Here is a 13541-nt window from a genome sequence, read left to right on the forward strand (position 1 = left end):
TCGTCGGTAATCACAACCTTCCTGTATCTTAAATGTGTACTTAGCTTTGCTTGACCTACTAGTATCAGTTGGATCGTTAGAATATCTGTAATCATGCCATAGGAACAAGAGGAGTTTATGACAGATGGTAAGGGGAAAAGTGTATACAGAGAGAAAATAGTGTACCCTCAGAGAAACTTGTAGGCTTGCTGTGAGACACAGCCAAAACAATTTGTCAGTTTTATGTTCTTTCATTAGGTTAAATAGCAAACCACCATTTTTTTTCCCTCACCCAAATGAAGTATTTTGGCTTTCACATCACTTCCTTTCAGCTTCACATTGCCGTTGCCAACGGATACGAGAAGGTGGTGCAGTACTTACTGAGTCACAATGTGGACGTCGCCTCGAGGGACGACGATGGCTGGCAACCTATCCATGCTGCAGTGTGCTGGGCACAGGTAAGAGCAACTTAACCCCTCCAGAACCACTGTCTGCATTAGTTCATTGCCATTGCATGCAAACAGGTTAATAGCAGTCATTACAGAGTAAGAATACATGATACTAATATTGGATTCTATCGCTAATTGTTCAACAGCTCTGCTGAAATGTGGAGCATTTAAATGACAGATTCATGTGGTAGTGAAATCTTAGCTGTGAGCTCCTACTTTGAAGCCAGATAAGTGGTGTACTTCAGTTTTGTGCATACCTCCTCTCCCAAGGATATCCTTTGTAACCTTTCCCCTTGAAGCTTGCCTATGACTTACCTCACATAGCAACAGATAATGTATGTAGGCAAAACATCTTTGTTACTGCAGAGAGAAAGAATAGTAAGAAACTAATTCAATTACTAGCTCATTACTAGAATTTTCCTTTCCATAATTATGCTGTTAAACTGGCCTGTTGAATATATTGTGAATTACTATGAAGTTAGAAATGATGAATAACAGATGGTTTGTCGGTGCACCATTATTCCTGGATAAACTACATGGAAGGAAAGTAAAAATACTTGTGTATATGCACAATGCCTTGCAAAAGCTCTGCCTTGAAATCAGGGAAAGTAAAAGAAATCTATGTAACCAGGACAAAAAGGTATCAGATATCCAGCTCACCTGATGAGTGATGCTGTGCTGATACCTGGGAAACATCATCCATGATATTAGAAAAGAGAAAAAAAAATCAATAGCAACAAAACAGATGTTGCTAGCTGACAACCCTTCCTGGATTTGGCATGCTTCTTTGGGCATCAATGTTAATGCTCCTATCTGGCCATAAAAAAAAAAAAAAAATAAAAAAAATTGAGTGATCTGGACTTTGTGCTACTCGGGTGTCAGTTGTCCAAATTTATCAATATCTAGCCATATTCAAGGCATCACATTTCAGTGCGACATCTTTGAATTCTGAGTTTCCCCTTTCCAATGTTAAAGAACAGAAAGAAAGAGAGTTGCCTCTTTTGTCATAGTTGATTCAGCTCCCCTAAGAGCTCGGCAAGGAAGAAAGTCACGCTCAAAACAAGACGGTTAAAACTCATTGTGCATTCAGTGTGCCAAAATTTGCTACAAGGAAGAATTGACTGTTTTGCCAGCTAATTGATGTAATGTAGTTCTTTTCTTAAACCCACATGTGGTCTTTTGGTGTTTGTTGGCAGCCTGAACTTATCGGGGAACTTGTGAGGGTTCGTAGAGAAACAGACAGACCTTTTTGAGAAGGTGGGCGGTGAGGTTCACAAGAGGTTCATGTTTAATTCAAGGTTTGCTGTAGGTGGACAGAGTGAGTGATGGACAGTGTTCCCACGGTGCACTTTAGAAGTCCATTTGGCCGGAGAACAGAGCGTACCCTTTCTTTCATTGTTAAGCCATTTTTGACACAGGTTGTTTTTTATTCAGTTTAATATGTGTACTGTGTGTGTGTATCTTGTAGAAAGTACTTCACCTGAGCTGTCAAATGTCCAGCAGGATGGTATGATGAAGTGATGTGGGGAGGGTGCTTCCCAGGAGGCACCTGGGAGAAGGTATAGCTGCCCATCCATTGTTAACCTGTAGCATGCTGTAGAAGGAATCATGTCCTCAGGTTGGAACCTAAAGGGCAATTGAAGCTATGAAGTTCATGCCATCTTTGTTCATGACTAATGATTATCATCCAGAAATAGTCACACAGGCTGGACATGCAGGCAGACAGAGACCGTCCTCAAAGAAAAATGGTTTGATGACTACAAAACCATATAACGGCCTAGAACACATAACTTCTTGCACCTGCCACTTAAGTAGCTTGGAGAATATCGTAGGAAGTGATTGGGGATGAGCTTGTGTCTTCTTTGCCAGAATAGGAGTCTGTGTTTTGTGAACTGTGATAACCTGTTGTAGATGTGTTGTGTCAGCTGGATATAACGTGAAGAGAAAACAAAAACTGCGAAGGGTTTGCTGCAGAAGTGCTGCTGAAGAAAACCAAAATGAAATTACTGAATTTGATCTAAATTTGTGTTTGTTGGCAATCTGGCAGACAGGGGGGTAATTCTTTCTTTTCCGTCTTGAATCTGCTCCAAGTGTACCCCACGTGACACATTGCACCGCTTCCTGTCTCCACGATCCCATGGGGGATCCGTAGCAATGACAAATGACATAATATCCCCCCACCCCTTTCTTCCCAACCTTGTTTGGGCCACTTTTTCGTCCTTTCTTTTCTTTGTCACTGTTTCTTCTCTTTCACCTGCCTGCTGCATTCCATCAAGCTCACAATCATGAGTCCATCAGTCACATTTCTCTCACTTTTAGTCTCCCTTGCCCTCTTCCCCTCTCTCCCCCCCCCCCACCCCCACAAGTTATCCATCTCCCAAGATACCTTTAAAACAAACTCCCCACAAAGTTCTGCCTGACTCCGATGAAAAGAATAATATCAAGACAAAAGGAGACTGCTCACATTTTAGTTGAATTTTGAGCAAGGAACAAGAAAGTTACAGAATTTTAAAGGCACACGAAAGTAATAATCATCACAGTCACAGATATGCAAATTGGGTGACATGGTATGATGATGTCACCACCTTACCAGTCTCCCATTGGCTAGCACACATTTATTCACTGAATTATCTTTGTTTGCAAAATTAACAATTGCAGAGGTATGGGATGCTTATGTCATGGCAACATATATTGTACATAAATTATTGTGACTACTAGCACTGTATGATATGCAGTGACATCTATATATAGGAAGCTTTCAATCCAATAAATTCTCTCTCTAATTCCAGTAAAGCATCTTTGCATTTCTTTGACTGTAATCCTTGTTAGTGAAGTCTGCATCAGTAGGGAGGGGAGTTCCCCCCTTTAACAGTACACAGAGTTTATCCACTCTGTCAGATTTAAGAACACAAATGTTTTCATGCATCTAGTGTTGTTAATTTACATGGCACTGTAGAAACTGTTAGAGAGTTGAAAAATGCCAGGATCTCGTTACCTTTAATTGGCTTATTTTTCCTCACAAATTGAGGCTAGGATAATCCCCCTCCCCTTCACGATTTCATTCCTATGCCGGTGAAACTGCAGGCAGTGGTATAACGTTTTCATGCATGCTCCAGGAGCTGTCATTGACAACTACGCCATGCACATACGTCATGGGGAGATTACATTAGGTGATGCATCAATAACATGTTTTTCTTTATACCGATGTCTGCCACATCAGGCTGTGTGCTGCTCCACACTGAGTAATCTCTTTTCTATATTCCTCTCAGTGACAGAAAGTCGTTGATGTGTTGTTTCTGTCACATCTTACTGCAACGTAATCGCTATATTTGTGCTCAAGAGAGGGGTCGAGTGCTCTGAAGTGGAGAGAAGTGAAACCAAACTGTCCTTTGGTCAGTGAAAAGTTCCATCTGCTTTGTCCCAACTTGCCGTAAATGTAGCTTACTGGAGAGTTTATTACATGCATAATGCTTGTAATATACTTTATTACATGCATAATGCTTGTTGTGACGGCATGTTGCTTCTAATCTTCATGCTGTGAGTCAGAAATCCTGACATGGATTTTCTGGTCATACCACAGAGTAAATGTTAGTCCAGTGGACCATTTGCTGAAAGAAAATGGGTGTCGTGACGTGATAGATAGCACTGACTGAATTTTGTCAGACATCGAAGACAAATTAAACATGTTCCTCTGTAATATGTGGTTTAACCGCTCATGCACGAACAATGAAAAAAAAAAAATCAACATGAAATGCCCTGAGGGAGCATAATGTTCTCTCAGCACAGTGTAGCAATGATATGGCAAACTCTGCATATATTTTGAAGCCGTGGGCAACAGGCTGATGAAGCCGTTTCCCTACCCCAATCCTGTCCCACCCCTCATGGTTGGGATAGGAGAGTCAACCAAGAGTCTGTGGTGCTTCATCCCCTTCCTCCCCCCCCCCCCCCTTCCCTGAGGGAGCCGCAAGTTGTCACTTCTGATTCCGCCGCTCATCCTGCTCGGCAAACAAGACGAGGAGTCAGGTAGTACTTCGGTTTGGGAGAGAGCTCAGACTCACGGAGTGCATGTAGCCTCCCTAAACGTGGGGGAGACGTCCCTGTACCACTTTCCATCAATCAGTGTATAGGAGATCATTTTGTGGCGTGTCTGCAGCTCTCATCCCGGATTTGAGTTCCCATTTTTGAAAGTCGCCTCCTCACAGCGCCAAGCCCTGAAAAAAAAAAATTGAATCGTTGATTCTGACACAGTTCATCTACAAGTCTCGCCATTTTATTCATGTTATGAGGAGGATAAATGGTTTGGATATTTGATTTCCAACAGTCAGATGTTACTTTTGTCATATGTACCTTTTTTCTGTTAAAATATGTATTCTTTTTTTTTTTTTTGCTTTTTCTGTTTTTACAATCTGTTCAGTTGATGTTTAAACTTGTCATCATAAGAATAGAAACTGTGATGCTTTGGAAGTATCATCGTGTCAAGGGGTGAAAACTGTCCTGTTGTACAGAATGCGCAAATGATTAGCCTTGAGTAATTTTACTGGAATTCAAGTGATTTGAATTGTACTGCATGAGGAAATCTAATGCAGGTATGTTAGATTCACGCACGACACTTTCAAATTCTTTCTGTTCTTATTCGCCATTTTCAAGCAGCCAGTAAATCTATAGACATCACTGGCATATGGCTGTGGTGTTGCCAATCATTGGTTGATATCATCACATACGTTAATAGGGCTTCTCTTGAGACATGGGTTTATTATTTGTAGGAGAGTTGGCGAAGATAGCCCTGTTGTGCAGTCAAACTGTCAAATAGAGTGCTGGTGATAATTTGTATTCTCTGATCATCTCCAGTGTCCATTCTGGCAGCTTCTAATTGGTATGAATTACTAGATTTCTTGACATTTTTTTATCAATTTAGCCACAATTTTAAGCTTTTAATGCTTCCATATGTCCTGCACAAGCATTTGAATTTTAATGTTGTGAAAACACATTATTGTGTAATTGTGTGCACTCTGCCTGCTGTGATGATTCAATTCCCTATGCAATCTGCTAACTTGCAGCAATACTATCCCTTTAAGAGGTAGCAGAGTATTGTATGTAGTTGGTTCCTTTCTGTGATCAATACCAGAATAGAACAGAAAATCCCTTGGCTAAAAGCCAGACTGATTTATCTGTTATGCTATCAAATTTTCATCCGTCAAGCCAAAGAAAACACGAAACACAATTTTCCTGCAGCTGACTTGATAAACGACTCTATGAAGTTGTGCTCAAACTTACCCTCAGTATTTCCTTGTTCCAAGCGGCAACTTTGATAACAATACCCCACTCTGTATACTGTCATTGATAACATTAAGCCAGAACTTCATATTTTTTCATAGATCTTAAAGGGGACACATATTTTTGTTCCTTTTCCCCCCTTCTGTTTTTCCTCCTTGTGTGACCTGGTCCTTCTCTTGTACAAATTTTATTATTGCTCCACGATGTGCACTGAAAGACGCATTACTTCAGCAGCATTCTAGAGAGCAGTGTTCGCTGGAAGGTAACTGGAACAATGTCTTGTACAATCCTGGTCATGTGGTTTCAGGAGGAGTCGTACAAGAGCAACCAAAGTTTGTTCAGAGTTTTTCTGTTGTAATGATGGCTGCTTGCATGCTGAAACTTGTAACATGAATCCAAATCATGTACAAGAGAACATTCTCACAGTTTGGAAATTGTTTGCATTTTGCGGGACATGAAACTAGTGCAAAAACAAAAGAATGGGAATTTTTCACTCATTGTTTTGCTTTTTTGTTATGTGTAGTTTGCTTCATGTTAGCTAGTCCTATTGCATGAGTGAATTTCTTGTCATAATACAGACTGGTTACCTTTCCAGTATATATGGTGTGGCAGCAATGAGTTGTTTAAAGGTCTCACTCAGTTGATGCAACTGTCCAGGAAAATTTATTCCCACAAAATTCATCTTACCCAGCCAAGCGCTGAAACTCAGTGGCACGTAAATTTCCATCTTTACAGTATGTAAAAGGGAGATATTGAGAATGTGCTAACTAATATGCTTTCAGAAATGTGTACAGTACAGACATATCAGTGAATTGATTGTCAAAATGCTGTCTTTGATGACATTTCTGATGTACACTGTATCATTGAACCAACACATGTGAAATGCCATCGATGTCTTTTGATGCTTGAATATAAAATGATAGTTAAAGTAGAATTTTATGCTGGTCCTTCTGTTACGTATATGTGCCCATAATATCCTCTACCTTGAACCTGTGTTAAAAGTTCTAAACCATTGTCATATGCCTTGCTGACAGAGTTTGCTGAAAGTCTCAGGCCATATCAGTGTGCCTTTTTTTTTCTGAAGTCTTAGCAACTATTATTTTTACACAGTGCAGGTGTCTTCCTCAAGTCTATTTTTAACCAACATCCACAAAAATTGCATGAACATTTTTTGCTGGTATGTATAAAGCCAAAACCAACTTGGCATGTTCTCAGGATGATGGTTTATTGAACCTCTGCAATTTGTCAGCACCCTTTCCATCAAACTGAAATACTTAGAAAAGAAACGCCTTCCCCACCCTTTCCAAAATACCAAACACTCTGGTATGAGCCTTTAGAATGGATAGGATCATGTTACATTTTAATGACCTCTTTATAATGCAAACTACAAAACTGTTCTTCATCACAAGGTTGTTGTTGTTATATGTTTGTTTTCCAGTTTATTCATGTACATGGCAACAAGGTATGACCATTTCTGATTAAGACAAAAGTTTGAATTGCCTATGTTACATAACATTCATAAGTACTCACATAATTTCACACCACGCTTATTTATGCAACACTGACTAAAATCAAATGGATATTGTGAATTAAAATGCAGCCTTTGTCCTTTTAGCTGTCTAAAGAAAAAAAAAAACAACTGGCTTTCAGGACATCCTTTTCCACGTTGCTAAATCATGATTAGGGCCTACCCATATATGTTTCCCGACTCTTTCCTTATAAGTGATATCAATATTAACACACACATAAACACATGCACACACACACACACACACACACACACACACACACACACACACACACACACACACACACACATACACACACACACACACATGCACACACATAATATATTTGTCCTTCTCTCTGTTCTGTCTCACTGCAAAACAGATGCACATGCCAAGTCGGAAATACATCTTTATAGCTCCGCCAGCTACACTTGCAAAGTTCTGTGACACCATACCAATTTAATTTGACACTGTTCAGTATTGAATCTATGCTGCAAGACATTGTATAAACTCTTTAAAAAAAATGTTGTATGCAATATTGGAATCAATGAAGCTTGCTGCCACTTAATAATTTATTATTCCCCCCCCCCCATTGAAAAAAAAAACTAAACAAAACAAAACCACACACACGCATGAACAGAGAATCTCATTTATATACATGCTGCTAATTCAATAGCCAAAGCAAGGCAGAACACAGAATTTGAGTGACTACAGAGCAGTTACAAAGTAGATTTATATGGACTATCTTGAAAATGCAATGCCTTCAATACCGGCTGAAGTTTAATTTGTGTTTTTAACCCATGGCTAACCATAAAAAAAGAAACCCAGAATGCATGCATAAGAATGTATGTACGTACAATATGTATGTCATTGTGCAGTGGTAAGCATATTGACTCATTTTTCAAAGTTGGCTAAACCCATCGTATGAAACCCTTGTTGTGTATATCCAATCTCTACAATATTCATACTTGCTGACTGAGGATTTGTTTCTGCCGTTAACAGGTTCGGATACATGTAGTTGAAAAGATTCCATGTGAGATTCATGAGCTAACTCCTTCCTGTCTTGAACTCTTTTAATCATGATAATTCATGTCACCGTGAAAATATTCAACCAATATATATCTTACTTACGGAAGAAAGGACACTACTTGGTAAACATATGCTTTACATCACATAATATGCATCACACCAGTGGTGAATGTTTGAGTTTTGTTATCAAACTGTGGATTGTTGGACATTCCAGCCATAAATCAGCTTTAATACCAGTGTCAAAAGTATGCCTTCGTCTTTGAAATTCAGTCAACTAATTCATTCATTACATTTGTCAGCAACAAGCTCATCGAGAGAGAGACATTTGTTTCATGCGTCCACGTCACACAACCAACTTTATGTATAAATCCTTACATTAAGGAAATGAAATGCTTTCAGAATTGATTCAGACCTGTTTTATGTTTGTAATTCCAAGTCGTAGGGTGATACAAACAAAGTCTCTGGGCAGAATTATTCTTTCAGTGCCAGCCGTTCCTTCTAGCTAGTGATGGCCGTTTCATGACAAATGCCAAGAATTCTGAGCTCGACAAGGCTTATCACCCCCTACAATGAAGGCAAACTCCTTTTGATACTCTAAGAGGCTTTGGCAAACTTGAAGAAAGGGACAGAAATGGGGGAATTTTTCATTCCAAGGCTTTATGAATGTCTTTTTCAAGTCGTGTTTTGCCATTCAGTCGTATGCATCTCTTTTCTCTATTTCTCCTCCGTCCCTTTTCTCTCATCCCACGTCTTGTCTATCTTCTTGGCTCATTCATTGCAGGCCGACATTATCACTATGCTGGTGGAGTCAGGGGCAGACTTGGAAGCACGGACCCACAATGATGAAACGCCGTTAAGTAAGTGGAGATTTTGACATTTACTGGGGTATTTTCGCCCGAGCTCTTGCAGCGATGGTTCGTTTGTCTCTTCCCCCGCTTTCTCGGGCGCGCTCCGCAATCGCCATGGCAACTCTCACTAACTTGCCCCTGGGCGACGATACCTCGGGTTTGATCAAGAAAGAAGGATGAAGCCGAGGAGGGGGAAAGGAAAAAGAGAGAGAATGCCCATGAATTGGTGATAAGAATGCAGCACACTAGTACAATGTATGATAAGCTTTGATGGCTCACATACAATGATCTACCTACAGTTTTTCTCTAGTTTCCCTCGACTGTTAATGTAACCACCCATTTTGCACGTTTTTGATGGAATTCAATTTGGGAATCTTTTTTTTTTTTTTTTGTTGCTTCTTTTTGAATACCAGTTGTGTGAAAAAAAAACCAAAAAACTCATAATGTTTGTTTGTTTTTCTCATATTCAACAATGGGATGACTTACCTGCTAACAATTCATGTGTGGCACTGTATTTAGACAATGGCTAAATGTAAAGTTGTTGGAATTCATGCATTGGTGTTTATTTGAGCATGAACTTGTATATGTATGCTGCAGTTAATTTGTGACTGATCAAAACAGGATTTTGGTGAAATATCCCAGAAAAGCTATTTTTTTTTTCTGTTGTTAATTATCATATCAGTTAAGGAGCAAAAAGGCATTTGTGTGAAGCTTCATGGATTTAGTATCTTTGTTTTAGCTGTAATCATATGTAATACATCCAGTGGGATTACATCTCAAAACACTTTATTTTGTGTTATGTGTAGGTATCAAAGGGATGGTATAGTAATGGTTGAGATAAGGATTGAGCTTTTAACTGTTTGTAAGATACTAAGAAACTTCTTATGAAATGTTACAGAGCATACAATTCTGCAAGGAATTCAAAGTTTATTTGACGAAAATTGGTTTTGAAATGGCTGAGATATCCAAAAACAATATGAAGCATCAGTGAATTCATTATTAAAGGGGCCGGGCTTTTTTGGCTATGCTCAGACCGGGGGGGGGGGGATGAATTCCACCCCGCCTGAGATCTCGGCCATCGGAGGTGCGATCGCAATGAAATTTTGCATGCGTGAGACCCGCGTCATAATCTACAAGATTGTGTCATAAGATTTTTTGAAACAATCAATTTCTAATTTTAATTAATTATGCAAATTAAGCTCAGGGTGATATTTTAGCCTAATTAAAAGCATTGAGAGTCTAATTTTTGATCTGTAAATCTGTTTTAGCATATTCAACAATTGTACATCACAAAAACTTCCAAAACTCATTTCAATTCTTATGTATTTTATTGTTTTCAGAATTTCTTATGTATTTCTTTGTTTTTCAACTTTTGTTTTTTCTTTGCTTTTTTCATTGGAAATTGTCACTGACCACTTTTCTACCATAATTAGCACAAAAGTAATCAATGAAAGTGATTGATTGTAAAAATAATCAGGTTTTTATGACTTTCATGACAGAGCACTGTTTTCCATAGGAAATGTACACAAAATCACAAAATTTTGCCCGTTTTGGGGCAACATTCCGTTACAAAAATGGGCGTGGCTTCGCAAAAGTATGCGCGGACGTTGCAAATTTGGTCTCAAAAGTTGCGTGAGACTTGAACGAAGAAAGTCAAGAAGCCTCGCGACGAGGCCTTCTCGCGTTACAGAATTATAGCGCGAAACGTCGAGGGGGGGGCGGATTCTGCCCCCCGGCCCTTTTAGGGTTAAGTTTCCATAGGTCTTGTCCCAGTGTATTATTAAAGCAAACTCATAATAAAGAAGTACGCTACATGTTTATTCCCATAGCTTGACTCTCATTTCACTCTGTAATTTAGTAACTCATTTCTCGACTCTGAATGGCTTCAGACAGCTATAAGGCACCCAAGTATAAATGGGCAGCAAAGGATGGCTGGATCATAGTAAACCCACAGGGATATTGGTCATTTAGTGTCAGAGATTCTGTATAACATATATTTCTCTCCCTGGCTATACGACATGTATGCTGTGCTGTACTCTCGTCTCTTTTATATACTATTCTTAGTTTTTTTGACAGTCCATGTTTGTGCTTCTCTTTGTTCTCTGCTCTGCTGTTTTGAGAGATGTGATTGATTATCTACATTAATGTGGATCACTTTCACCTTTTGTGTGATATCTCTGTCTTTCTTCCTCTCTCACACTCTTTCCTCCATCCATATCTCGTTCTGTCAATCTTTCTTTCTCTATCTCTTTTGTTCCTTTCTGTCTTTATCTCTCCAGGTATTTGTGAGGATGAGGAGATCCGGACACTGATACAGCAGCTGAAGATGGAGATCCAGTCCAACCGCATCAAGTCGTCGAACCTCATCCGTCGCAGTTCCAGCAGAAACAAGCGTGGGTGAGTTAACTCCGTCAACCATCAGCCCAACAAATTAAGGGCCGCATCTGTGTGCAGCAGCACCCTCTGCTATAGGTTGCTGCAAAGTTTCCCTATTGTCCTCCCCCCCCCCCAAAAAAAAGAAAAAAAAAAAGAATCTCCCTGTTAGTATACAGAGCTCATTCTATGATCTTGACCAAGTTTCAGTCAAAGCTTCAATATGTCGTTTTTGTTACACTGCTTTTGTTAAACTAAAAGGTTTTTTTCTTGGGGGGGGGGGGTGTCGGGGGGAGGGATGGGAGTGGGGAGCAGGCATTCTTTTTTGAATGAATCCTGCAGCATCAAGAAGAAGAATTCTTAGAAATATTTGACATGAGGCTTTGAGTGAAAGAGAGAGGGATCAACGGAGAGAAAAGGTGATGAGAGAATTATGGTAATTTTCATGGTGAAAGGTTTTGAGAGCTCCCAATATCTTTCTGTTGCAGCTAGTGCCCCGGTTGAGATCTTCCATGATGCAAAAAGACTTGCCACTTGCCTCCTGCCATGAAGCAAGCTAAATAGAGCTGGAAATGTGTTTGTTGCCTTCTGGCAGGCAGACATTACAAGATATGGCATATCTTAGCGACTGATACCAAAGTGCTGTATAGAGATGTGTTGTCTGAAACGGGAAGAGTACGGGATAATTCTGTGCAGAATATAGCTTGAACAGGGTGATAGTGTGCCTCTGTTGTAAGTTAGAAAGTAGAACAGTTGAGTCAACAGTTTAATGATTGTATGAGTATAAGTGATAAGAAAATAAGATTTCTTGTTCAATCTCCATGTGTCTGCAACTAAAGAAAGCAACGGTAAATTAATGGATAATGTTTGCCTGACCAAGGACTCGGTTATAAGTTTCATCAATGAAAGTAAATATGAACATTGCTATAAGTGCAAAACACACAAACTACTAACAACTGCAGTCAGCTTCAAATTCTTACAAAACTTCTTCAGTTAAACAGCAAATTCTTATCTGCATATGAAAAAGTGACTACATTCCCACATCACATGTTGTAAGCTGTAAACATGAGGCTTGCCTTGAGCTGTGCGAGTTCACTAAGTTGATAAATTACAGTCCGTATCCATCAGAATAGACAGCAAATGCGGATTCCGCTGTTTTGGGAAGCCGGTGCAAGCCATGCATGCAAAATATCCCAGGGCACTTTTCCCCCAAAGAGCAAGGTGAAAATGTGGGAGATGTGGGTAGCAAAACACAAAACACACGGGCTGGAAGTGGAATGATAGATACCAAGCCCCCACGGTTCACCGTAGGCGACTGGTTGAAAAAAAAGTGAGCAATGTCAGTTAGCAGGTACATTGATCTGAATATATAAAGTTAAGAGAATGAAAATGGTGGTATTCCTATCCTTACTTCACACACACTATCTTTCTCTTTGTTTCTCTCACACACACTCCTTTCCTCTTTTCTCTTTTATCTTTCACAAACACACAAAAAACATGGACATACCCACAGACACCTACGCGTAACAACATGCATATATACAAACTCATAGCTCTCTCTTAGTCTTGTAAATGTACAGCCCCCCCCCCAAAAAAAAAGAGAGAAAATGAAAGCAGGATATTGCTTATGACTTGCATTTTTTGTTAACTCAAAACGAAAGGCAGCATTGCCTCACTTGGTGTGCATGCCTTCCCAGGGTGGGTGTGTCTTGTGGCACCATCTGTCTTGTAAGAATACGAAAAATAAGAAATTTATGAAAGGAAACTGTATCTTTATTGGGGCTTAAGAGTGGAAATGGACCAAAACCCAGCTAATCCCTACCATCTGGTAAATCCCTCTCTTCTCCTAGATACAGTCCTCTCTCCCTTCTTTTCCCTCATATGCTCACCAGATTGTGGATAGAGGAAAGATGAAGCTTGTCTTTCACTTTTCTCCTTCCCCTTCTCCTGCTCCTCTGACTGGGAGACTAGATTATCCTGTTCCAAGTGTCAAGTTGGTAGAGATCAAACAAATTTTGAAGTGGGCAATACCTTACTCAGGGTCACCTTACTTCACATACCTTGTAATAAGGGTTACGGTA

The 13541-nt window shown here is 39.7% G+C and overlaps 1 protein-coding gene across 1 annotated transcript in view; it reads left to right on the plus strand.

Annotated features, from left to right (window-relative positions):
• LOC140232923 (uncharacterized) overlaps positions 1-13541 on the plus strand; it is a 107265-nt gene that overhangs the window by 79216 nt on the left and 14508 nt on the right. The window contains exons 6-8 of the mRNA XM_072313034.1: positions 312-437; positions 9021-9096; positions 11367-11484. Of these exons, the coding sequence (XP_072169135.1) occupies positions 312-437; positions 9021-9096; positions 11367-11484 (320 nt within the window). The remainder of the gene's footprint in view (positions 1-311; positions 438-9020; positions 9097-11366; positions 11485-13541) is intronic.

Source organism: Diadema setosum, chromosome 9, assembly GCF_964275005.1.
Source record: "Diadema setosum chromosome 9, eeDiaSeto1, whole genome shotgun sequence".
In the NCBI taxonomy this organism is placed as follows: domain Eukaryota; kingdom Metazoa; phylum Echinodermata; class Echinoidea; order Diadematoida; family Diadematidae; genus Diadema; species Diadema setosum.